The sequence below is a fragment of the Phyllostomus hastatus genome, unplaced genomic scaffold (genome assembly GCF_019186645.2).
Source record: "Phyllostomus hastatus isolate PE091 unplaced genomic scaffold, TTU_PhHast_1.1 phas_contig_86, whole genome shotgun sequence".
NCBI classification, from domain to species: domain Eukaryota; kingdom Metazoa; phylum Chordata; class Mammalia; order Chiroptera; family Phyllostomidae; genus Phyllostomus; species Phyllostomus hastatus.
Genome location: NW_025333977.1, coordinates 69,075,785 through 69,101,183, shown reverse-complemented (window position 1 = coordinate 69,101,183; position 25,399 = coordinate 69,075,785). Strand labels below are relative to the sequence as shown.

The 25,399-nt window shown below is 40.7% G+C and overlaps 1 protein-coding gene across 1 annotated transcript; it reads left to right on the top strand.

The window, feature by feature from the left end:
• The first annotated feature begins 1,903 nt into the window (after positions 1–1,903).
• Positions 1,904–25,399, top strand: LOC123827537 (cell cycle control protein 50C-like). Its single transcript, XM_045852072.1, has 7 exons — positions 1,904–2,095; positions 8,327–8,437; positions 13,688–13,789; positions 15,001–15,088; positions 15,484–15,624; positions 22,319–22,528; positions 25,197–25,399. Exons 1-7 carry the CDS (start codon positions 1,904–1,906, stop codon positions 25,397–25,399), a joined length of 1,047 nt encoding a protein of 348 aa, XP_045708028.1.

Sequence of the window (25,399 nt, the reverse complement as noted above, 5' to 3'; positions counted from 1 at the left end):
CGCTTGAAACAGGCTTATTTAGAAGCAAGAAATGTATAAATACAAAAATACTAATAAAATGTGTATCTGGCTATCTCTCAAGAATGTTGCCCAAAAAATGTTTTTCTTACTACCTGTGCCAACTTGACTGGGCCACAGAGTGCCCAGATAACTGATCAAATATTCTGGCTGTTTCTGTGAGTGCCTTTGGATAAAGTTAATATTTAAATTGGTGGACTTTAGTGAAGCAGACAGCCCTCCATAATGGGGGTGGGCTTCATTCTGTCTGTTGAAGGCCTAAGTAGAACAAAGGTCGAGTCCTCCCTCTCCCATCCCCCCACCAAGCAGGAAAGAATTCTGCCTTCCAACTGAAACATCAGCTCTTCCTGGCTGATGGCCTTCAAGCAGGGACATCAGCTCCGCAAATTTTGGACTTTCCAGCCTCTTCCATAATCACGTGAGCCAATTTCTCTCTCTCTCTCTCTCTCTCTCTCTCTCTCTGAACCTCCTTTAGTTTGGGATTTTGGTTAGTTTGGTTTTGTTATTTTGTAAAAAGTCTAAGAAATACAGTTCTTGATGTGTTACTGTAGCAACCATTTTGCTACGCATTTAGCTATGTAGTATAATCCCAACCAATGTTGGATCAAGTACCTAGAAGGCAAACACACCTGGTAATTTCTGGGCTAACCTTGTACATATAACCTCATCTTATGGTCTGTTACGAGCTTTTAAACCCAAGCTTTTGACCATGTTTATTTAGTAAAACAAGTCATAGACGTAAACGAGAAGTGTTCACTGCTGCCTCCTTACACAGGCTGCCTGATACCAACAGCCACACCACCCTCCTCACTGCCTCCTGGCCAGTTTCAAATGACACACTGGAGAGTTTCCATTGGCGGTGCATTTTTTTCCCGTTTTGCAAGTGGCAAGCTTTGACTCTGGATTGGAAATCTCCTAATAGAAGTATTTGCATTTATTTTGTATTCTTTTAAACTAGGTACATTTGCCAAAGTTATTGCCTTCCTTAATATAAAAATAGTCCAAGTGTGACTTCCCTGTCTAATGAAAATAAAAGAGGAGGACTAGAAACTCACCTAATCTTGTAAGAATCCTAATTCTACACCTTAAATGCATCTTAAGAAAAGGACATAATGAAAATGTTAGTGGATTTCTAATATGTGAGAAAAAAGAAACAATAATATATATTATAATATTGAACATTTAATTGTTATCTTTTTCTTTTGCCTCATTTGGGCTACTCCAAAGCATGCACTTGCGAAAAAGTTAGGAGAGATATTTTAGTTTACATTTTTTTTACTATAGTATTTCTTGTGGATGAAAAAATGGAAGCTGTTGAGATTAGACATCTGTATTCTACAACTCCTGTTTGCAGCTCTCTGATTATGCAAATAGAAAAATTAGCTGTAATCTGAGAGCATTTTCCCAAGTTAATTTATATTCATGTTATGGGATAGCCACATTTGGAAAAAAAGCTCACAATCCTAACTTTGTATAAATTTCCAAGGACTTAGGCGAGTTTGAAAGATGAATTCATTTTCCCCCTCTCAGGAAGGTCTTGCCTTGAATTAGTCACCACATCCTAGCAGTAGCCCATTGGAACTGCTTCCCAGTGTCGACAGATGCTGGTGTACCCAGACCGTGCTGTGGAGTTTTCCTCCTCAGGATGGCATTTAGCTCAATCTTTTTGAGGCTAAGTAAAATATACCATGTAGTGGCTGATTGAAGAGAGCTGTGCTCCTGCTAAATGTCAGATCTGGTTAAGAAATAATTCAGGAATTCAAAAGACTGCAACTAGAAAGGGAGGTTCACAGCATTCTTAAGTTAATATTACCATTAAGTGGGATTACTATGAGTAGTAATGTAAATGACTTAAAAGTACATCTCGGTCACCTGCAGGACCAAAATGGACAGGACATCCCAGAGCTGCCGGTCCAGATTGCCAGACAACACTGCCTTGAAGCAGCAGCGATTGCCTGCCTACCGCCTACAGCTCTCAGCCACCAAAGTCCTCTCTGGCTTTTTTGCCACAGGAGCATTCTGCCTTGGCATAGGCATCGTCCTTATATTGTCTGCAAAGAGCATCAAGGAGATAGAGGTCTGCCTCCTCTTATATGTCTAATGCAATTTCTAAGAATTTTCTGTTCTGGGACTATAAGTGAGTGATCCATTTAAGAACACAACCTCTCAACAGGAAACTAAATGAGACTAGACCATCCTGTTTCAGCTGGCAGGTGCAGATGGTGACAGCTTCTGTTTGGTGGCTTCATTCATCCCCAATCCCTCTTAATAACAGTCCCTGTCACTGTCACACTGGTCAGCTCAGCCATGCTTGTTTACAGGGGTTTGGGAAGTCAGAAGGTTTTTATGCTGGCAGAGGACTGAACGAGCAGTTGGTAGAGGTGGGAGGAGGAGAGGCAAGGCCAAATGCCTGCCAGGTACCCATGAACCATGCTAATGAGTGTGAAGAGCCAAAGATAGAGGTCTTCAATTTTGCACCACTTTCAAGTATAGTGACTACGTGTTTGCAAATGAACTCTCTCTGAGATCATCACCGTCTAGGAAAGGCAAGAACCCAAATCTTTCTGGCCTATTAAGGACACTTAGCAAAATAAAACAAGTTCTACTCAGTGAGTAAAGCTGAAGCTAAGAGCATACGCCTCAGTCACAAGCCTTTTGCCAATATGACTAACAAGCTGCTGGAAGATGAGACCCTCACCCCGGAAGCTGGTCTGGGCAGGGAGGACAAGAGCTGGTCTAAAGCTAAATCAGCCATGCCCATAGTCAGTCAAATGAATTAAGCAAATGTCTTACTTAAATCAGCTCTGAGCAGATTACCAGACATCCCAAACTGTGTGACCTTCCCTCCAAAGGCAGTCATGGGAAGCTGACCTGTTCCATCTTCCCACGTGGCTAGTGATGAAATTATTAAAGCCAAGTATGTCAACATTGATTTCATATTCATGATTATGTGATAGTGCTATGAGTTCTGTTGGCTATGAAGATGAGTCAGATAAGTAAAAGCTGATTTCTGCCCTCAATGAACTAGTAATGATAGAGTAGACTGTGTGGTAGGAACAGAGACCTCAGCAATGGCTGACTTGTTCACAATATACACAGCCCCTTCTAGGTACATTGACCAGTGTATAACAGGCACAAATGTACTGAAATAATTAATTATTGCAAATAGTGAGGACTTCAAAAAGGAGAATGTCAGTTCAGGTCCTACTCCTATTGCCTTTCTACTTAATATTTTCTGCTGCCCCTCCCAGCTGCCCCCATCTTATCTCTCCAGGAATCAGGTGCCCCTAAATCGTTCAAGTCCTCCAGTGTGATTTGGAAACCAGCAGTCCCCACCAGGTGGCAGTGGCAAAATGGCAGGAAGAAATTAAACTTGCCTTGTGGAAATAGATAACAAAGTAATTGGCTTAGAAGGTTAATATTCATTTCCACAAACAGCTCCACCTGTTAACTCTTCTGTTTTCTTCTTCACCAACCCCTTTCTGGTTCTCCCCCGCCATGTCCTCCCTGCTTCTTTCCTTCTGGTTGCCACCCCACCCACTGTGAAGTGCAGCCTCCATGAATAGGCAGCCGCTGTTGAATGATGTCGCCTCCTGCATGTGAGGAGGACCTCACCTCACGGTTCTCTAAGGCCACTCTGCAAACAGCTTTCAACAGAATGCTTTTATCATCATGTTAAGGGGGGGGGGGGGTGTTCCAATTGTTTTGTTGTTGTTGTTGTTGTTGTTGTTGTTTAGTCACTTTGGACAGAACTGTTTCTAACACTTTGCTTTTATACAAGAAAACCAGAAACCACCCAGAGAATGGGATCCCCTTCTGCACATGAAAGTGTTTCATCATACCAGGTGATAGTGTGAAGTGCATACCCCAGGCTGTGTGGTCAAGCACAGACCGAGTTGAAAGAAATTCTGAGTGGGATTTGCTCTTCTCACTTAGCCCTGGGCACAACAAGGAAGTGCCCTTTTTGGAGGACTTTGGAGGGGCAAGAGGAACCCACTAGAATCTGTGCTGTCATTTTAGAGCTATAGGTTTACCAAGCCACTTGTGCACCAAAGTAGACAATGGGTAAGAGTTATGTTATCCTCATAAAATTCTTGGAGCTAGAAAGCACCCTAGGTATCATCTACTCAAGAATCATTTGACCATGAAACATTTCTTTTTCTAACTCTGCATTGACAGAATCCATGGAGTAGAATGTGTACTACAATGGTCTGTAGACATAAGAAACATTCAAACCTGTACATAACTTTTGGTCGAGCAACTGATGACAACTGCAGGGAAGCAAAATCTCAATGGACTGAGAACAGCCCTGGAGAATGGCAGTTTAGCACCTATTTTATACATTACAACCAAAAGAGGTTGCAAGGGGGTGGCAAGAAATCCATTGGTGATTAGGGAGGCAGGAGAAAGCAAAGGTGGGGGGAACCTCTGGGATTGGATAAAATGAAGATGAAATGGTAGGCCATCTTCTACATAGATGGGCACAGGATAGGTAACAGTCGATAATTAACATGGTAATACTAACGATAAGGGGATCTGTGGTCTCCCCCTTGGTGTACTGCCTGTGCTTTGAGGGATCCAGAAAGAAGAAATTTGACATTCCAAATGTATGTTATCATAGATGCTAAAAGACAACTGACAGGCTCAGTTAATGTAAAAACTGGCCTTTGTTCGGGAAAAATGCTGGCCTGGGAATGACTACCTGCCATGAACTGCTTTAGTTAGAATGTTTTAATTTCAGACGATCCTATGTGGTTAGGTCTCCGAGTTTGTAAGGCTGCCACACAGGTCCTTCCCCTTCCCCGAGCTTGTCGGGTCTTGCATGTGGCCCCTTTTTCTTCCACAGACCTCACAGACCAATTAATTGCTAGATGAAATGATGCTGAATGGAGTTTAAGTATTTAACTCAGGTCAGGGACTGGCTGAACTAGAATCCTTGTTTCCTCAGTCACAGTTCAGTATGCTAGCTCTCAATTGCAATAACAGCATGGTTCTGTAATGCTTTATAAAAATTAGAATGCACCTTCACCAACAGAGAAGACATCAATATTTTACAAAATAATCATTCAAGCCTTACAAACTGGGGCTCATCCACGTGGTGCCTTGTTGTGTGACCCAACAATTAGTGTTGAAGGAAACAGGATTCCAACCTGAGGGTGGCAGGGAGTGGTTGCTGAGAGCACTCCTGCGCAGAGCCCTGCTCTCCCACAAGACCCAGCACTTCCCCTGCTCCCTACCCTGCTATAAGCCAAAACAATGCCCAGAAGTTCCCCCTATCCTTATCTGTTCTTAAGTCAGCAAACAGGTCTCCATTCCCTCTGGAACGTACATTCGTGGGTTACAGGGTCACCATCCTCTTCTAGCAACTCTCTCCTTCAGGGTCTAAAGTACGTTGTCCTCAGCCTCCATGTAATGGTTCAGGGAAATGTGTGCTGTGTTGCACTGAATCATGGTGAGTCCAGGGAGGCACATGTCCCAAGAGATAGGCTTCTCTGTACGTCCTTCAGAGAAGCAGAAGTCTGCAGCTCAGCATTCCTGGTCACAGTTCAGTCCATGCTCCAAGCATCTCCCACAGATCTGTGCTTGGTTAGGCTGGTCCCACACAGCTCCCTCAGCTCTGCCTGGTCCCTGCACAGCTCCATCAGCTCTCTCCTTACACCCTTCCCTCCCACATGGCTTCCACTACTTCACTACAGACCACATGGCTCCTTCCTTCCTACACTAGGTGGCATGGTGGTATTTTCTTCCCTTTCAGCCAAACCTTATTATAAATGCTTGGCCTGGAACTTGTTATGTGACCTCATATCCAACCCTCCTATGATGTGCTGCTTGGCCTGGAACTTGTTATGTGACCTCATATCCAACCCTCCTATGATGTGCTACTTTGCCAGTTTCCCCATATGCTTTACCTTCTTTTGGCTGCCATCTTTAGTCATGGCAAGGGCTCACCATGACACAGGGGCATCTGCCTCCCCTAGCTGTCTCACAAGTCACTATATGTTCTTAAAATCACGTACTTCTTTTGCATATACTCCTGAGGCAGCACAGCTATTAACCTGCCATGGTTATGCAAAGTATCTCAAACACTGTGTGTCTACTCCCCCTTCTCTCAGTCCAGGTTTGTGGGGAATATGTCCTGCTATTTTGGGGGATCCCCACTCCACATTACATTGCTGCCTGTTTAAAGAATGAATTAAGTAAATATAGGCATCTAAATACAATTAAGTAGCCTTTTGCCTAATCTTTAATTTAGTACTAACATTTTACCTATTTGGCTTCAAAATTCCCAGTGGTTTTGCAAGGAGCTAAAATTCCTACTGTCTTGTTAGTCTTCCCTCTCAAAGAACCCTAAATCCCATTGGCCATTTACCAAGGATAAAGTCACTCCCTTGCTTCCCTGCTCCTCCCCCATTCCCATAATCTTTTTCTTTTTTTTTTTTTCAGAAAATATGTTCCTTTTTACTTCATCAGTTCTAAAATAATATCTTCCTTTTAGAAAGTTTAAGACTGGAACAACAGTTGCAAATACTGCAAGTTCATCAGCAGAGTTAAGAATCAATGTTTTTTTCTTTAAGTTTGAACACATAAGGGAGAAATAAAATAGATTATAAACCTCATTTGACCTGATCTTGTAAAAAGTCATCCCAGCTCTCTTCAGTCCTGCTGTCTCCAGATGGAGTTCCATCAGGGGCTTGTGTCACTTGGTCTACCCACAACAGGCTGGGTAGAATAGTCCATTGTCACAGCCCAGACACCACCTTTCATTCTGGACTGCTCACCTGGCATTTGGCTTTACATTCCACTGTCCTTGGTGAACAGTCCTTTCCAGGGAGGCTGGCAGGGTTATGGCCTCTCTACTAAATGTTCCCAGTTTTTGAACATTTTCTTACTGACTATTGCAAATCTTGAGTCAGCATGTGGAAATGCTGAGAAAGTGTTGGACGACCTTGGGCCCAATGTACATTATTCCTAGGTCCTTGGATAACAACCTTACTGGTGGCATGACTGGTTCCTTCAGTATGTTGAGTATTCAAAATCACTTGGTCTGGATGCATTGGGATCCCTTTCCTTTCTGAAGGTACCATTCTGAAGGTCTTCAGTGTTGTCTTCTAAGTACTTTCCAATACACAGAGAAAAGCAGGAGCTCACAGCAGCACCCACAACAACCCTGGGTGCCTGAAATGAGCATTTCCTGTAGCAGGGAGGTGTGCAGCCTCTGTGGCCTCTCCCCAAGCCTCCCTTCCTTCCTCTTCCCCCAGCTGCACCTTCACGTGACTGAGTCCCTCAGCCAAAGCGCACAGGATTTGCTCATTTGGGACATAGTATCCTTTTTTATAGTGTCCACTCTACCATTTTCACAGAATTCAACTTTTTAAAAAACAGGTGTAACAACATTTTAAAACCAGAATGATTCCACACACGTCAACAACCCTACATTTGGGGAACAGTTCTTTTTCGACCTTTGGTCATTTTTATTATCTTCCTCTATATGCCACATAGAAGAATTCATTAGTATAAATATTTTCCATACAATAAAATGGAAAAACAGTGAAGTGACTTCCCCATAAAGCTGATTAGACTCAGGCCGTAGGCCCAGCTCTTCTGAGACATTGACTAATACTTTCCTAACAACACCTCTTTATGATCAGGCATAAAGCTTCTTCACAACAGGTTACATAAATATGCAATAAAAACAGTGAATTCCAGGTCAGTGGCAAAATGCTGCAGGCCCCAAAATGAAAGGCCGCATGAAGGCCCACTCCCCCAGAGAATCTGCAGAAACACTCATCCTCCACAGTGGGCTGCTCTGTACTCATGGCCACACAGCATGCCCTTGACCCAGACAGCACGGAGGCTTTGGTGAACTCACAGATAGAATTTTAAGATATATATTCATGTAATTTCTTTTTATTTTTAATTTATTTCTTTTTATTTATTGGTGTGACAATGGTTAGTAAGATTATATAGGTTTCCAGTATATGGGTTCTATGATACATCATCTGTATATTGCATTGTGTGTCCACCACTCAAAGTTAAATCTTTTTTAATAAAGGAATTTCTTCATTAAATTCTTTTTTAAATTTTATTTATAGATTCTAGAGAGAGAAAGAGCAAGTGGGGAGAGGGAGAGAGAAAGGTTGGTTTGTTACTCCAGTTATTTAGGCATTCACTGGTTGATTTTTATATAGAACGAAGATACAATAGAACCCACAACCTTGGTGTATCAGGATGACACTCTAAGCAACTGAGCTACCTGACCAGGGTCCAAAGTCAAATTTTCCTAATTTTTCTTTTCCCTACCTGACAGATTAATTACACAAATATATGTGCAAATTGTGCAGAACTGCGGGAAAACACCATTAATTTTGACAAAGAATGCACCTGCTCCATTCCTTTTTACCTGCCTGACACAATGCAAGTAAGTGAAATTCAAGGGACTTCAACTGGCTATATGCTGATCTCTTCCTATTTCAGACCTGGCAGTAAGTTCATGATTTCTGTCAAATGCTTCTCCAAACTGAAAATACAAAAAATAAGATGGGGCGGGGGGGCGCATAGGGAGGTCTTATAAAGTTTTGAGTTCATGTATGACTCTTCCTCCCTTTTTTGTCCTTTGGAATTTTGTTCTCCTTTGTTTTTAAGTTTCCAGATTCTTTACTTACCCAACTTTGTAACACAATTCTTAACATCAATCAAACAGGTTTTATTCCAGTATCAGCACAAGAGGGGATTATAGAGATCGTGCAATCTAACCACTCATTTTATAGTGAGAAAATTAATGGGCTGAGAGGTTAAGTGACTTGACCAAGGTCACACAGTAAGTGTCAGGGGTGACACCTGGTGGGACTCTCCTTGGGTCTCCCCAAGTCATTCTACATATGCAATTGCCGAATCCCTAAGGCAAGTCTTAGCCTGGCTATCAGGCACTGTGAGAAATGCCAAAGAAATAGTAAGAGAGTCTCTACTCTTGGGATGATTAAAATCATGTGTTAGTTAGTCCAGGTCCTCTGAGAAGCTGATGCCAAAACAGGATTAGACATGCAAGAGATTTACTGTGGGAACTGCCTGTAAGGGAAAATGGGGAGGGTGCTGGTGGAGGCTGAGAGAGCTGTCAGGCCACTACACAGCTCTGACCCTTATGAAGGAGAGGGAACGGAAAAGAAGGATGGAAGCTAGATGTTAGATAGTAGTGTATTCTTAAGAAAGCTTCAGCAAGGCTCAGTGAAATTGCAAGGTTATTGATGACTTCCATGTGGATAAACCCAACAGTGAGTCCTTGGTGCCTTGTCAGCCCACCAGACAAGGTGATGGATCACTCCTTCATCCTTGACACATTTTCTTCTCTTGGCTTTAAGGATACCACACTCTCTTGAAATTCCTCCTAGCTCTCTGGCTACCCTTCTGTGGTTTCTTGCTGTTCCTCCCGCTTTCCTCAAACTCTGTGTTGAGAGCTGCAGGGTTTTAGTCTTAGTCTTCGGCCTTCTCCTCCCTATGTGCACTCACTTCCTTGAAAATGTCATCAACCCCCTGGCTTTAAATGTCATCTGTTACCAACACTCTTTTATATCTCTGGCCCAAACTTCTCTTCCAGTAGCCACACGTGTATTTCCAATTGCCTTCCTGATATCTAAATTTGGATGACTAACAGATATGTGAAGCTCAACATTTCCAAAACTGAACTCCTGACACCCACTTCTTCCCTCCGAAAGCAACCCATTCCACCCACAGACTTCTCGGCTGATAGCAGCTCCATCCTTCTGGTGCCCAGGCCAAGGGCCCAGGAGCCATTCTTAACTCCTTCTGCTCTCTACCACCTCACACCCACACTCCCTTTTTACTCCTGTTTACTCTTTCTTCAAAATACAGGGTCCAGCAGAAGTAATGCCTGCTTGAGTGTGGTTGGTAGAGTAATAATATAGGTGTAATAATTTATTGTTTCAATTTGAACATGTCACCTAAAATGTCATATGATATGCTTGAGTAGGAAATTGTTATGTTACAGAATTACATGATTTTGTAGCAGAATATTTTGTAATAAAAAAGGGCCACTATTTGTGCTGGACCCTGTATATCCAGTCTGCCCACTTCATACCTCTGCTACTGCTACCTAGCTCCATGCCACATTCAACTCGCACCTGAATTTCTGCAATAGTCTCCTAACAGGTCTTCCTGCTTGTATCTGTGTCTCAACAGAGCAGCTAGAGTAAGCTTTCTAAAGCATAAGCCATGTTATGTTATTCCTTTGCTTAGAAATTCCTGCAATGGCACTTCTTTCCGCTCAGCGAAAAAGCCTATGGCTTTACAAGGCCCTACATGACCCGATCTCTCCATTCTCTTCCACCTACCAACACACCCACCACACTGCCTCCTCGTTTCTCAGATAAGTCGCACATGCTCTTGCCTTGCACCCTGAGCCTGATGTCTGCTCGGCTAACTTCCGACCTCCTTCAGGTCTTGGCTCAACTCCCACCTTAGCAAGGCCTGTGCCAGCCAACCTGCCTCACGCTACAGCCTGTAGACGCACCCCACCCCTGCACTCCTGGTCCTTGTTACCTTGTTGTGGTTTCTATTTTATCCATAGTACCTATCGCTTTCTAGTATGCTATAGAAATTAGCAGTTTATTATGAACATGTGTTGTTTGTTGTCTCTCACTGTTGTATCGTAAGCACCTGTAACAGTGTCTGGCACATGGTAGGTGCTCAATTGTTTATTGACTGAGTATATGAATCTTCTCCTCCTCCACCCTGCACAGCACAGTTCATTTCACATGGTAGATGTGCCGAAAATGTTTGCTAAAATATTAGATGAATGGAGGAAAGATAAAGTTCTATATGGCATTATGTTCTGGGAAGCTTTGGTTTTATGTGTCTGTTTCTTATGCCCCGCTTAATCCCAGAAGAAAGTATGTTGGTGTCAGTATTACTCTAAATACATCTGTATTGATTATGGGTAGCTCTAATCATTTTTGTAAGTCAGATATAAATTATAAGGAAATTATTGAGTTGTACTTCAGTTATAACTGAAATCTATATAAAGTCAGTGGGGGAAGTTTTACAAATGTGTTCTTTTATTGTAGGTCAAAATTCTAGTTCTCTACAGCTAAACCCTCTCTTGCCTTCCTCAGCTCCCCCCACCCCAAAGTAAAAGTGAGTGTCATTTAATTTGGAAGAGGGGAGGCTTAAAACAACAGAAATGTATTCTCTCACAGTACAGGAAGTTAGAAAACTGAAGTCAATATGTCAAACAGGGTTGTTCCTTCTTGGGGGCTCAGAGTACTTACATTTTTGAAGAAAAAGACCCAAAGGGCTTCGGTTCTCATCTGTCTGTGTTCTTTGAAACCCTAAAGGCAAATGAAGCATTACCAGTTGCTAACCATTCCTTTCAGGCAATGGCTTTCCCATAAAAATGCAACCCACTACTTCAGGCAGACAGGGCCTTCCACTCTGCAGTCAGCACACAAGGCCTGTGCTTGGTGATGAGTCCATGTGAGACTCGTGGCCCTGAACTCAGGATCCTGCACTGCGTGCTGCTGGTGTCAACAGGGAACTCCTTAATGAAGTACATGTCTCCAGGACTAATTGAAATGATGATGATCTTTGAGGCCTTGTTAAACTAAATCCTGGGCAAAGAATCATTGAAAAAAGATTATAAAAACACTCCCCTAGTGTGGTGAGTGTTCTCTGCCTATTTATTTCATCATTTATATGAATATATAACTTTGGATAAGTAGAATTCTCTTTTTAGCTTCCAAGAAAATGTATGGTAAATTCCTTTCTGTGGATTTCATGTTTTTTATAGTCAAGGGTCAACAACAGAGGTTTCCTCCTTGGGTGAGGAAATGCAATCATCCATTCCCGCCATGCCTGGCTTGTTCACCTTCACATCCCTGCTCTGTGTTCAGTGTGTTGCCCCTGCCTCTTTGTCAGGGCCCGGCACCTCCCCCTGTCAGCGTCCAGAGATTTTTCTCTCACAAGTGAATGAGCTTGCCAGCTTTTGTTGTTTCTCTAACTGGCCACACTTACCATTGTCTTTATTTCCAGCCGGCCCTAGGTACCAGTTCCCATTTTCCATACTCAGCCTCCTAAAGATCCTAAGGGTGGGGCCAAAAGCCTATCCAAGTGCTGTTTCACAGAGTGTAAGAAAATCAGTTGACTCGGGGAATTGCAAAGAATACTTTCGTGTTTCTGGCACTGAGTATAGCACCTAACATTTGTGAGGCACTTTAAATAAATGTTAAGCTGTCATATATTTTTGGATGCAGGCCTCCTTATTTTGGAGGTAGCTCATATATTAATTATGAACAGCTACACTGGCCATTTCTTTTGCATTATATATGCTGTCAGTAAAATCTGCATCAAGTCTGCAGAATTATTCTAGAGAATTTCCAGAGCCTTGATACACCACATTACCATCCAGGTAGAAGCATGATAGTAGCCTATGCCCAAGCAGCTTCACACAGCAGTGTGTGTGAGAAGACACGACCCTCACAGCAACAAGTCTGCTTGTAGCTAAAGTGAAAATCACCTTTTTGGGGTCAAGTGAATTATTCCATCTGTTTTTTTGCCATAACAAGTGGTTCACAATTTCTTAAATGAGAACTATGTGCCAGGTACTGTGCTAGATCCTTGGGATACAAACCCAAAAACAATGGGAACTAGACCACAAAGAGCCAGCACACACATCACAGTGGGTCCAATTTTAATTTGTGCTTTGTGGGCTTTCTTTGAAATCATGTGACTTTGACACCTACTACAACCCTGGACAAAACATTTTTCTAGTATTACTGGGAAATAACAACATTTTTAAAGTCAAATTTTATATATTGAGGATACAAAGCCTGGTTATAAAAAATTTTTTCAAGGCAGGAGTGTAGTAACCCTTATAAAAACTAAAAATAAGTTATTTAGTCATTTTAATAATTCTTTATAGACCAGGATATTTCAACACTGATTTTTATTTTTATATTTTAATATTTTTCAAGTCCAATTGGCATTCAATATTACATCCAACACTGATTTTTAAAAATGATTTCTTAGCAGCACAACTTACAATAGCCAAGTGCTAAAAGCAACCTAGGTGCCCATCAGCAAATGAATGGATCAAAAACTAGGGTACATTTACACAATGGAATACTACACAGCAGAAAGAAAGAAGGAGCTCCTACCCTTCGTGACAGCATGGATGGAAATGGAGAGCATTATGCTAAGTGAAATAAGCCAGGTGGTAGAAGACAGATACCATATGATCTCACCTATCAGTGGAACCTAATCAACAAAACAAACAAGCAAGCAAAATATAACCAGAGACATTGGAATAAAGAACAAACTGACAGTAACGGGGGGGGGGGAATAACTGGGGGAAAAGAGGAAGTGTTGTCAAGGAACATGTATCAAGGACACATGGACAAAGCCAAAGTGGGTAGGATCAAGGGTGGGAGGCAGGGATGGGTGGGGCAGAGGGGGGAGTGGTGGAGTGGTAGGGAGGGAATGGAGACAACTTGAACAAAAAAAGTGATTTCTTGGGTTTCCATTTAATATAAAGGAACTTTTCAGTTCCCATCAGTTTTTTCTTTACTACTTTTCATATTTTGAAAATTCTAGCGATGTATATTAATACTCCAATGTATTTTTCTTACTCTCTGTTACTTTACCCTTTTCTCCTTTACAGGGTAATGTTTATATGTACTACAAATTGTATGGCTTCCATCAGAACCTCTATCGATACATTCTATCCAGAAGTAATAGCCAACTGATGGGTAGAGATGTAAAGGTAGGTAAGGCTTCATTTGCTTTGGCATAATGCAACACTCCTTTTTTAAAACCAGATGGATCTTTCAGTCTAAAAGAGAGTATGGAAAATAAATTCAAGACAGAAATGCTCATTTCATTCTTGTATAATTGAAGAGGCTGGGTAATCAGGATAACTGCTGTTGAAAAAATGAGTACTTCCCCTCTTTGGAGCAGTAGTGTGAATCTTGTTCCATCAAAAGGTTATGCTTTCATGCACCAACCATTTTTTTTTATTTGACTTCATTTCATACTAAAATTGGATACTCATTGGGTTGTTCAAATCTTAATAATAATGATTGTGTCAGAAGGGCAAATCTTTGAGTACCTTTCAACCACAATTCAGGATTTTATGTTTCTGTTCATAAAGTTGATGGCATAGTCGATGGACACATTGACTTCAATATTATTTCTTTACACATACTATCTGTAGTTATCTTTAAAGTTGCTCCATATAGTCGATCAATTCACTATCCATTTTGAAGGTAACTTTGAGCAGTTTCTTCTTAGTTGGGGTCATACTCTGTCTAGCATTGTCTTTCCTATACTTGGGGTCTTCAATCCAGACAACTTTAAGAAATTGGGCTCTACTAGAACAAAAGCCTTTGGTTTAATTGAATACCCTTGCAAATCTAGGATTGCAAAATTTAATTCTTGATAAATGATATTCAGCATCTTGACCAGAAAAGCTAGAAAGAAACCCTTTTTCCATACTGACATTATTATATGAACATAACAAAAATTATTTTTAGCAACAATTCTTTTAAAAATATATTCTGGTTTTTAGGTAAATGGATTCCCTATAATAAGTCATCTAGCTATAGACTCATGATTTTGGTAGCTTTTGGAATATAAATTATACTTCAATAAAAACATGTTTTAAAATGTATTCCATTGTAGAATTAGAGTGATATTTAACACAGCCAGCAAGGTAAATTTCCTTCCTACAGATGTATTTGGTGTGGTACATACTGTTAAGGAGAAAAAAACTACACACACACACACACCCCTCTCCAAAACACAAAACTGTTCTAGTCTAAGTGTGAAGCGTGGGCAAAATCAGTTAGTAGTCCATAATCTTAGTCTGGGTCAACAAACCAGTGTGGGTTGATTTACATTGCTGTCATGCTCACTTTCATCATTCTAAAGGAGGTTATAAAAGCACTTCTCAATCATGTGTCATCTTGCCTTCAGGATGTTGGAAACTGTGATTCATTCAGAAAGACCCACAACGGGACCCCCATCTGTCCGTGTGGAGCTATTGCCAACAGCATATTCAATGGTAGGTGACATTTTCTGCCTCCGTGGTGTGCCCTTTCATAAGTGTGGAACCCAAAAGTCCAGAAGATCATCTCTGCAGCCGAGTGGCAGTTTTCTTTAAAAATTTTGTATCCATTATCCACTGGTTTATGGTATTTCATTTGCAAGTAAGTCCTTCCTTACCAGAGATTCAAAGTAGTTTGGAGCATGGGTTAAATGGAGCTTAAGAGTGTTTTTCAATAATTGGGACCTTAGCAAGAAATTTCAAATAAAAATAGTGTTGTAATTCCAGCATCAGTGGCATGTAGGCAGGTGGAGTCTGCTAAAACCTTGGTTTATTTTTCATGTCTAGTTTTGTGTGTCAAAGGGTGGCAAAAATGCTTGTTTGAATCTCTGACACTTTTCATTTCCCTACAGACACCATTATTCTTTCATACAACCTTAACTCATCTGTACGTATCAAAGTCCCAATGTTATCGAATGGAATTACATGGTGGACAGATAAGTTCATCAAGTTTCAGAATCCAAATTCCAATAATCTTCCTAGTGCATTTGCAGGTAAGATCCATACACTAATATTTTTTTATTTCTTTAGAGAAACTTTGGGTTTTGTGTGTGGGGAGATACTTATGATTCCTCCATGTTTCCTTCTCTGTTGACTTCCTTTTTGTTCTCACTCTCCCTCCCCGACAGCACATCTGTCACACACCTATGAGACACATGAAACATTGGTCCCTGGCTTCCTTCATTTACCTTAGTAAAAATGCAGTGTTTTAAGAAACTTGTTACTTCATCTAAAATTAGGGTGACTATGTAATTTTTGCTCTGAACTGGTGCACTTTTGAGAATGAAAGGGGGGCTAGAATAACTAAAGTTGTTTATTTATTTGAAATTTGTATGTATTGATCAATAAATTGATATGACCATTTTGGTAGACCTATAAAATAATTCTATTACAAACTACTTTTAAAATGATAGTATGTAAAATATTAAAATATGCCTATGTATATTAAACCAATTTTTTAAAAAACTACTTTCTTACCTACACGTTAAAAGATAACATAAGCACCCTGACTGGTGTGTCTCAGTGGATTGGAGCATTGTCCCGCAAACAGAAAGGTCGCTGGTTTGATTCCCAGTCAGGGCACATGCCTGGGTGGCAGACCAGGACCTCAGGTAGGGGTATGTGTGGGAAGCAACCAGTAAACATTTCTCTCCCTCTCTTTCTGCCTCCCTTCTCCCTCTCTAAATATAAATAAAATCTTTTTTAAAAAGATAAGCAAAATAGTAATTCTGGATGCATAATCACAGACTTTAATCAGTTTCTTAGCCATATCTGTCTTCATTAACATGCCCCTATATTTTTCTAATGAAATTTTTCTTTAAAAAATATTTTATTAAAATGTTTTTTCACAAAATTATCTACAATCTTTTTTAAGTTGCATTTTATAGTTAATCAATTTGTATTTGTTAACACCTTTAATTGATTCTTCTCTTTCAATCCTAATTTTTTTTAATTGAGAAAATACCTATAGGTGCTGAGGTACCAATTATACTCACAGCCAATTTTACTAAACAGAAGATACTCTCAGTTTCAGTTTTTTTGTATTGAAATATGCTGACATTGCATCCCAAATATTTTCATGGGGACTGTCTTTTCAACCTCACTTTTTTTCTATTTATGATTCTTTTGTAGGTATTATGAAATTTAGATGCTACAAAATCTTAGACTGTCTTGATATTATTTAATTCTGGTGAAGAAAATTTTATTTAGTTAAAAATAGGAGCTCCATCAAAATATACATCGAGATATTCTAAAGTACAATTATATAATTTAAACTTACTGTCTTGCTTTTATAGGGGTAAATTTCAGCATCTTCTTCTTTGCAATTTACTAAATCTTCAAAAACTAAAGGTTTTTGGCATTCTATGTTTCAGACACTTTAAAATCTTTTTCAACTATTTTGAACAGAAGACAACCAAAAATTGGATGGCTCATTTACCAAAGCAAGTTCAGGATCATTGTAGGACATGTCATTTGATGTACAAATCAGTCCTTCATGGGCTCGAACATTTCTAAAATTCTGGTTGATGATATGTAGAAAGACAGACCACATGTACTACCATGCTGAAACGTTTCTTTCATTTAGCCACCCATGTCACTGGAAAAACTTTGCAATTCAGTTTCTCTACTGTGAAAATATAAAAATATTCAAATTTGCACAACAACTCTCATTTTGATTAATAAAGTATTGTGGCTTGTTTAGGTATAATTGTGAGTTGTGTATGTACCTCAAATGATTTTAAGCACATTTCTCTTTGGGTTTCTCAACTAACCAAGAAAATTATCTTTACTCTGGTGTTGTGTTCCACTGAATTGTCACTTATGTTATCACAGCAAAATAAAAAAATTTACATTTGATTGTTGACTCTTTAAATTGAATTTACAGTAGTATTTGTTATAGTGCAGAGATTTTACTTTCCAAATTCGAATATTAAAAACCTTTACTCTGATTCCATGAAGAAAACAAAAAAAGCCATTATTATAATTAACTTATTCTGATTTTTCTGTGAAGCATCTGAAGACACTGATGTAAAACTGGCCTTATTTAACTGTTAAAGTTCTTTTGTGCTAATGGAGCCAGCACATCAAAGGTTTTCTTTGCCTACAAAAAAAATTTCTAATAAAAAAGTGAAACTAGAAGGAAACTCACTTGATCTAAATAAAAAGTCATGCCCACATACTGATATAAATGGACCTTCTGCAGCTACACAAGGTAGAGCACTGTCTTTAGATACACTCTTAAAAATAAGCACAAACGTTTGAAATAGATTCCGATGTCCTGCAGAAGATTTAGGTCTTTTGATTTTCATGTGAGTCATTGACATCAGGATGGCTCCTGTGGTGGGGGGTAAATGCCAACCAACTTTGCAAGTATCACATTTATTAACTTTCTTGAGAAATTTTACTTAATCTTACACCAAACATGCGTGTTCCATTTTTTATCTCTGTGATTTACTAGCAAATAAAAAATAAGCTGATACCAAACAATAAAAGTTATGTATCTGCATTATTCAATAAATAACAAAACTGATGTTGCAAGACAATTCAAACTACTCTCAGCAAGACCACTCAGCATCTGTTTCCTACACTCTGTCAAGTACATATAACATGACCTGTAACTTCTCAGGTTATGGGAAGTTACCAGGGGGGACCTGACCCCCCTGACTTACAGCTTTCCAGCTTCATGCATCTCATAGGCCAAGACAGAGGCTATGGCCCAACTGACTGGAATGGCGAGCAGCTGGCAGGGTTCACAGGGACATGTCATTTTGACTGAAAGGGTCTCTGGTTATCTTTCATTAATCACATGTTAAAGTAAACACTCCATTCACTGCACATGGGTATCTCACACACTATAACCAAGACTGTAGTTGGAAGCTGGAAGGATAAAATCATATGTACATTATTTGTTGGGGATAAGTGCTAAATCGAATGGGATAACAGACAACAGGCATAAACTGGGACCGCCTTAGGCAAAATGACATGTATGTCAAAATATAATGGAATCCCTAGCATTTAGGGTTTTTCTCTTTTTATTTTTGTTAGCATTTATTTTATGTGCACGTTACTCCTGGGCCATAAGATTTTGTTTCCTTGTTTTTTTTTCTGGTATAGCTTTTCCTCCTGTGCAGCCTCCTCTTCTGGTTTAGGAACAACCTGCTCTTTTTCAGTAGGACCATCTGAGTGCAGCAGGGAGAGCTCACATAGGGGTGCATCCGCTCGTGAGCTCCATGAGCTCTATGCTACATCCTGGGAGCTTTGTTCACCTGGATGTGCTCAATGGTCAGAGGATCTACATCTACGCCCTTAAGTTCAGCATTACTCTCTGCATTTTTAAGCATGCCCAGCAAAAATTCAGCACTCTTTTTGGACCACCAACCCTATGTGTCCAGCCCCACTCTGGCCTGGGCGCACCTGACAACTCCAGCGTTGTAACAAGGGCATGGCACGCATGGCTTCTGTGAAGTGATGTCCTTCAGGTACTTGGTGGCTTTTGGGATATGCATGCCCTTGGTGGCCTGGGCAGTTTCGTGAGCGTTCTTAAAGTGAACACGAAGGAGCCCTGGCTGGTGTAGCTCAGTGGATTGAGCATGGGCTGCGAACCAAAGGTTCGCCAGTTCAATTCCCAGTCAGGGCACATGCCTGGGTTGCAGGTCAGGTCCCCAGTGGGGGCTACATGAGAGGCAACCACACATTGATGTTTCTCTCCCTCTCTTTCTCCCTCCCTTCCTCTCTCTAAAAATAAATAAAAAGATTTTTAAAAAATAAATTTAAAAAATAAAGTGAACGCGAAGATTTGAACCTCTTGATTTGCATGATTTTCTGGATCAAGTGAATAGCAAATGATTTTCAGAGGTCACCTCAGGCTGCTTAGGGGAAAAGCAAATTCCCAGTTTTTGAAAGGAACTTAACAATATTCTATTCTTTGTCTTACCACATAACCAAAGGCTGTAACACAAAGGGCCCTTGACTTTCTCTTATCTCCCACTGCACTTTGTTCATACCTCTATTGTAAAAGTTACCACATTTTACTATAATTATCTGTTTGAATACCTGTCATCCCCACTGCATTCTGTGAATTCCTTGAGGTAAGGGGTGGGATCTAGTGCTGTTTTGTATCCCTGGTGCTTGATACATAGTGAGCAATTAAGAAATGCTTATTGTTGAATGAATGGATGACTACAAATGACCCAACCAAACTTGGGAAATGAAGGACGTTGTTGCCTCTTTGACCGTGCTTCCCATACTGTCTTGGAGACTCACATGGAGTCAGGAGTTAGTAGGGGAGTGTGTACTTGAACCTGCCTTCTTAACAGGCTCCCTGAGTGATTCAGATGTCAGTGCCTCATAAGACGCATGGCCTGGGTTGTGAGCACTGGCTACAGTGAGAAAGGATCCCTATTTATCATTCTGGATTCTACAAATAGTAGAACCAGTTTTATGGAAGTGAACAGTTCATTAACCAATTATTTGTTGTTGACTAGCTCTTTAAAATTCAGTGTGGCTTTCACCCAAGTCTCTATGGTCAATTAATATTCGACAAAGGGGACATCAACATAAAATGGAGTAAAAATAGCCTCTTCAACAAATGCTGTTGGAAGAGCTGGACACCTACGTGTAAAAAAATAAAACTCAAACACCAACTTACATTATACACAAAAATAAATTCAAGGTGAATAAAAGACTTAAATATAAGTCATGACACCATGAAAGTCCTAGAGGAAAACATAGGCAGGAAAGTCTCAGACATTCCACACAGCAATATCTTCACTGATATGTCCCCTAAAGCAAGGGACATAAAGGAAAGAATAAACAAATGGGACCTCATCAAATGAAAAAGCTTCTACATAGCTAAAGAAAACAGCATTAAAATGAAAAGAGAACCAACTATATGGGAAAACATTTGCCAATGATACCTCAGACAAGGATTTGATCTCCAAAATATATAAAGAACTCACACAACTCCACTCCAGGAAGTTAAAAAAATTTAAAAATGGGCAAAAGACGTGAACAGACACTTCCCCAAGGAGGACATACAGAGGGCCCAGAGACATATAAAAAGATATTCAGCATCACTAGCCATCAGAGAGATGCAAATGAAAACCACACTGACATAATACTTCACACCAGTCAGAATGGCCATCATTAACAAATCAAGAAGCAAGTGTTGGAGAGGATGTGGAGAAAAGGGAACCCTAGTGCACTCTTGGTGGGAATGCAGACTAGTGCAGCTACTATGGAAAACAATATGGAATTCTCTCAAAAAATTCAAAATGGATCTGCTTTTTGACCCAGCAATTCCACTGCTGGGACTATATCCTAAGAACCCTGAAACACCAATCCAGAAGAACCTATGCACCCCAATGTTCATAGCAGCACAATTCACAGTAGCCAAGTGCTAGAAGCAACCTAAGTGCCTGTCAGTAAATAGTGGATCAAAAAACAATGGTACATTTACACAATGGAATACTATGTAGCAGAGAGAAAGAAGGAGCTCCTACCATTTGTGACAGCATGGATGGAACTGGAGAGCATTATGCTAAGTGAAATGAACCAGGTGGTGAGGGACAAACACCATATGATTTCACCTTTAACTGGAACATAATCAACAAAAGAAAAAAGCAAACAAAATATAACCAGTCATTGAAATTAAGAACAATCTAATAATAGCCAGAGGGGAAGGGGGAGGGAACAGTGGGGAGAAGGGTTGTCAGGAACTACTTGTAAAGGACACATGGACAAAACCAAGGGGGAGGGTGGAAGCAAGGGAGAGAGGTGGGTTTGGCTGGGGTAGGGGGGAATGATGGGGGGGACATGCAGACACCTGTAATTGAACAACAATAAAATAATTAAAAATAAATAAAATTCATTGTTGTTTTTATTGTCAACTTCTGTAAGCTTTCATTGGAATCTCTCATCCCTTGATTAAGCATTTATTGAATACCTACTATGTGCCAGGCACTAAATATGAAAAAAGACAAGGAAGATACTGTACTCAGAAGTCCACTGTGGAATGAGGAACAGACATGCCCACCATGATGAAAAGAAGGCAGTGTGAGACAGAGGGGAAACTCCGCAGACTCACCTCTGGCACTGGCCCTCAGGCGGTGCTGCCAGTGTTGCTACAGCACTCAGATGCACCAGTGCTCCTGGCTTCAGAACAGGCTTACGACCCTGTTATCGCCGTCTCCTCCCATTTACCAAGTCCTCATACCTGTCCACATGCCTGTCTGCCCTATACAAGATTTTCCATTTCCATTGCCTCATTGATGGTTGTTATTCTTTTTCCTTTAAATATTAATCAAGTATCTTGTTTTAATTTTTTCACTTCAAATTACTAGTGAAATTATGATGCTATCACAATACAACCACAATTATTTTGCTCTATCTATTTTTTCAGTGCTTCATTTGGGTATATAATATACAATATATACAACTTGGTATTCTACTTCTTTTAATCTTATGAAAATATCATCAACATGCCCCTCCCACATTTCCTTAGAGTCTTTGTAACCATTATTTTTAATTGTTGCATACTCAGGCAGTTTAGACACATACACACTTTTTTAAAGTCTAATTTCTGTTTCTCCTCAAGAACCCAAAAGTTATTTCATTCTCTACATTCTAAGAAAAACTGAAGGGGGCAGGTGACTTTTCTCCACCACATCCATCCTTCTCTTCCCACAGGAACTGCAAAGCCCCCTCACTGGCCTAAGCCTGTCTACGAACTGGACAAAGAGGATTCGGGAAACAGTGGCTTCATCAATGAGGACTTCATCGTGTGGATGCGGACGGCTGCCTTCCCCACCTTCAAAAAGCTGCACCGTCGACTCAACCGAATACAGTACTTTACTGAAGGCTTGCCTGCTGGTAACTATAGTTTCAACATAACCTACAGTATCCTTTCACGCTACTTGTTTTTGCAGTGAAGGGAAATCAGTGTCCATCTGATACTAGTTATTGATTTATTTCATCCTGTGCTTTTCTCTTCTTCAATCAAATCGATCTGTGTAAAGACATACAGAGGTGACACTGTTCTTCCTTCACCGTATAGCCATTTGTCTCCAATTTATGTAATCAAATGTGTACTTTTTTAAGGGTTAACAATTAATAGCAGTATCAAGTAAGTAGATGCAGGTAAGTAGGGAAGTAGATTTCTGTCCCCCAAGAAAGATTAAATAACATGGCCTAGAGATCTAAAACAGTGAGCAGGAGCCTGCTGTATAGGATGCAATGAGATGGGGGACTATGAAATAAAGGGAGAGTGGCTTGATAAGCAGTAAATTTGGAATATGGACTAAAAATAACTAAAACTGAGAGGTATTGTAGAACTTTTTATTCTAGACAAAACCACCATAGACCAAAGGAGCCTTGGACTCAAGGGGCAGCTCCAGTTCATCCAACCCATGTGGGGAACCCTCTGAGCCCCTGCAGGAGCTGTGCTCCCCCCCCCCACCCCCGGGGGTAGGAAGCCAGCCTGTGCAAGTCAGGGCCTTTTGGTTATGGACAGTCCAAGTTGGGAGACTTATGCCTAATATGAACTTCTGAATTTTTCCACTTAATTAAAAAACACGAATGTAACTCTTGATTTTAAAACAAAAAGGACTTCACTTCAAAATGACACCAAACACTATCTTTTACAAAATTGTATATTGAAACACAATTTATACTAACTCTGGTCTTCAGTCTTAAAGTCTCTTCCTGATTCCCCATGAAGCAGAACTCTCTGGGAGGCAGAATCTTTCCAGGGCTTGTCCACAGCTCTGAGACCTCAGCCCTGGGGCATGTCAGGGCTGCTGTTAGGAGTGACTCATGGAACCCCAGCAGGATCCAGCACCAAATGCCAAGGTCCTCCATTTCTTTATCTCTCGGGGAGCTTGAATGAGAAATTCTTGGGAATAGTGAATGACTGCTTGTGCTCCAGTGCCCTGCTCCATCTTTTCTGCCCTAGAGTAGAGTGAGGGCACTTCCATCCTGACAGGGGATGGGGACGTTCCTCAGTCAGACATACCCCCACTGATGGGACACCATCTACCTGCCAGTTTGCTGCCTCCTTCTGTTTACTGACCAGGGGTACCCCTTGCCTTAGTTCTTTCCTTTAGCAGGGCTTCTATTCCAGTCTGTGAATATGAAAGCCATAAATTGCTCCCTTGCAACATTATATATACAGATCAAAGAATAAGCCATCGAATGCTGTCTTTTAAATAAAGTTTTTGCAACTCCTGCTTCCCCCCCCAAAAAAAACTTGAGATCGAAAGTTATTAACGATGGTCTCTGGAGTTGGACCTTCTGACTCTCTCGACTCTGTGATGGCCTTGCCATAAAGCAGTTACAGCTGCAATCAAGAAACAGGGTGGGGGAGGGGGCAGCCATCAGGAACTACTGTCCTTTCAGTGCATGACAGTGAGCTTGGGTGGAGGGGAGAGGAAGGGAGTCTGCATTCCAAACGAGACACTCTATTTCTCCCTGTGGGTGACTACATTCACAGTCATATTTTAATGCTGATGACTCTCAAATCTAAATCTTCCACACAGAACCTCAGTCCTATCCCTGCTCTTCCTGGGTTGAGCCCTGGTGTGAATATTACCCAACCAGCCTCGTGGCCTGCCTGATTCACACAGAGAACTAAGCCTGAGCTGCTGAAAAGCCTACCACTTCTAACAGAGAAAAGATGTTCTTTGTGTGAGGAAAAGACCCTCTCATAGAGCTGAGACAGATGCGTGGAGGTGGCACCCAAGGACCTGGTGACAATGAGGAATTTTGATGCTAAAGAGAGAGACCTGGTCTCCTAACAAGTTTCCTGGTGCTTTAATAAATAGCATGCTGCCAAGGGATGTGAGGCTTTTTAAGAGCTTTGCTGGGAAATGTTGCTGTCCTGTGCCGTTGCTATGAGAAGCCTTTATTTGTTTATTAGTTGGTTTACAAAAGGCACCAGATGTTTAAAAACCTCAGACCACATGCATAATCAAAATGACATCATTAAAATGCTAACGATAGCAAACCCACTTCAAACTCTTTCTCCCCAGAAGTGAGGGATGCTGGTCTTTTAAAACCCAGACCAATGCCCCCCTTTAGTTTGCCCACCAAAAATGTTTTGCCATCTAGCTCACTGTTTTTTGTTCTTCATGCCTCTTGAAGAATTTTCCCTGAGGTAGGAATTCAAACTTTACTTTGTGTATGAAGGACTTTAGCCTGCCCTGGGTCTCTTGATTCATAAAACAAAAATTTAGGTTTGCTGTAAAACCTATCTGTATCCTTTTCATTTTCTTTGGTTTAAATATATTTGTTCATTTTTTTGTCTGTAAATCATCCTGATCTATCTGTGTCAGAATCTCTTTTGTGCATTACAACTATGTAGAGAGAAGGCTCATTTTCAGTTAACTTCACTCCAGTAAGACACAATGCACTATTTGTAAATATTAGACCATAGGAAATTGAACCATCAATCCTGTTTTTACCTACAAAAACAGCGATTGTGTATGGTTCAACTGAATGTACCTAGGATATGCAGTGGTATGCAGATCTGAGAAGTGTGAAGACAGATCCTTAACAGATCTTTCCTCAGACTTTCCCGTAACCAGATTCCAAGGAGAAAAATCTGTTGTTCTTTCCACCCTGACTTGGAGTGGAGGCAGTAGCCTTTTCTTAGGCCTTGCCTACACAGTGACAGGAGCCATGACATGGTTGGCCTCCTTTTCAATGATGGCCATTCACCTGATGCATAAAGAAAAGAAAATGTTCTTCCCCAGCTGTCAAGTCAAGCTTTGA

What these genes read in the sequence shown, in the direction of transcription:
- LOC123827537 (XM_045852072.1), top strand. Translation starts at nt 1,904, where the DNA reads ATGGACAGGACATCCCAGAGCTGCCGGTCCAGATTGCCAGACAACACT. An exon ending in ACCTGCCTGACACAATGCAA is followed by an intron (nt 8,438 to 13,687) that starts GTAAGTGAAATT and finishes TCTCCTTTACAG; the next exon opens with GGTAATGTTTATATGTACTA. An exon ending in TAGTTTCAACATAACCTACA is followed by an intron (nt 22,529 to 25,196) that starts GTATCCTTTCAC and finishes ATCTTTCCTCAG; the next exon opens with ACTTTCCCGTAACCAGATTC.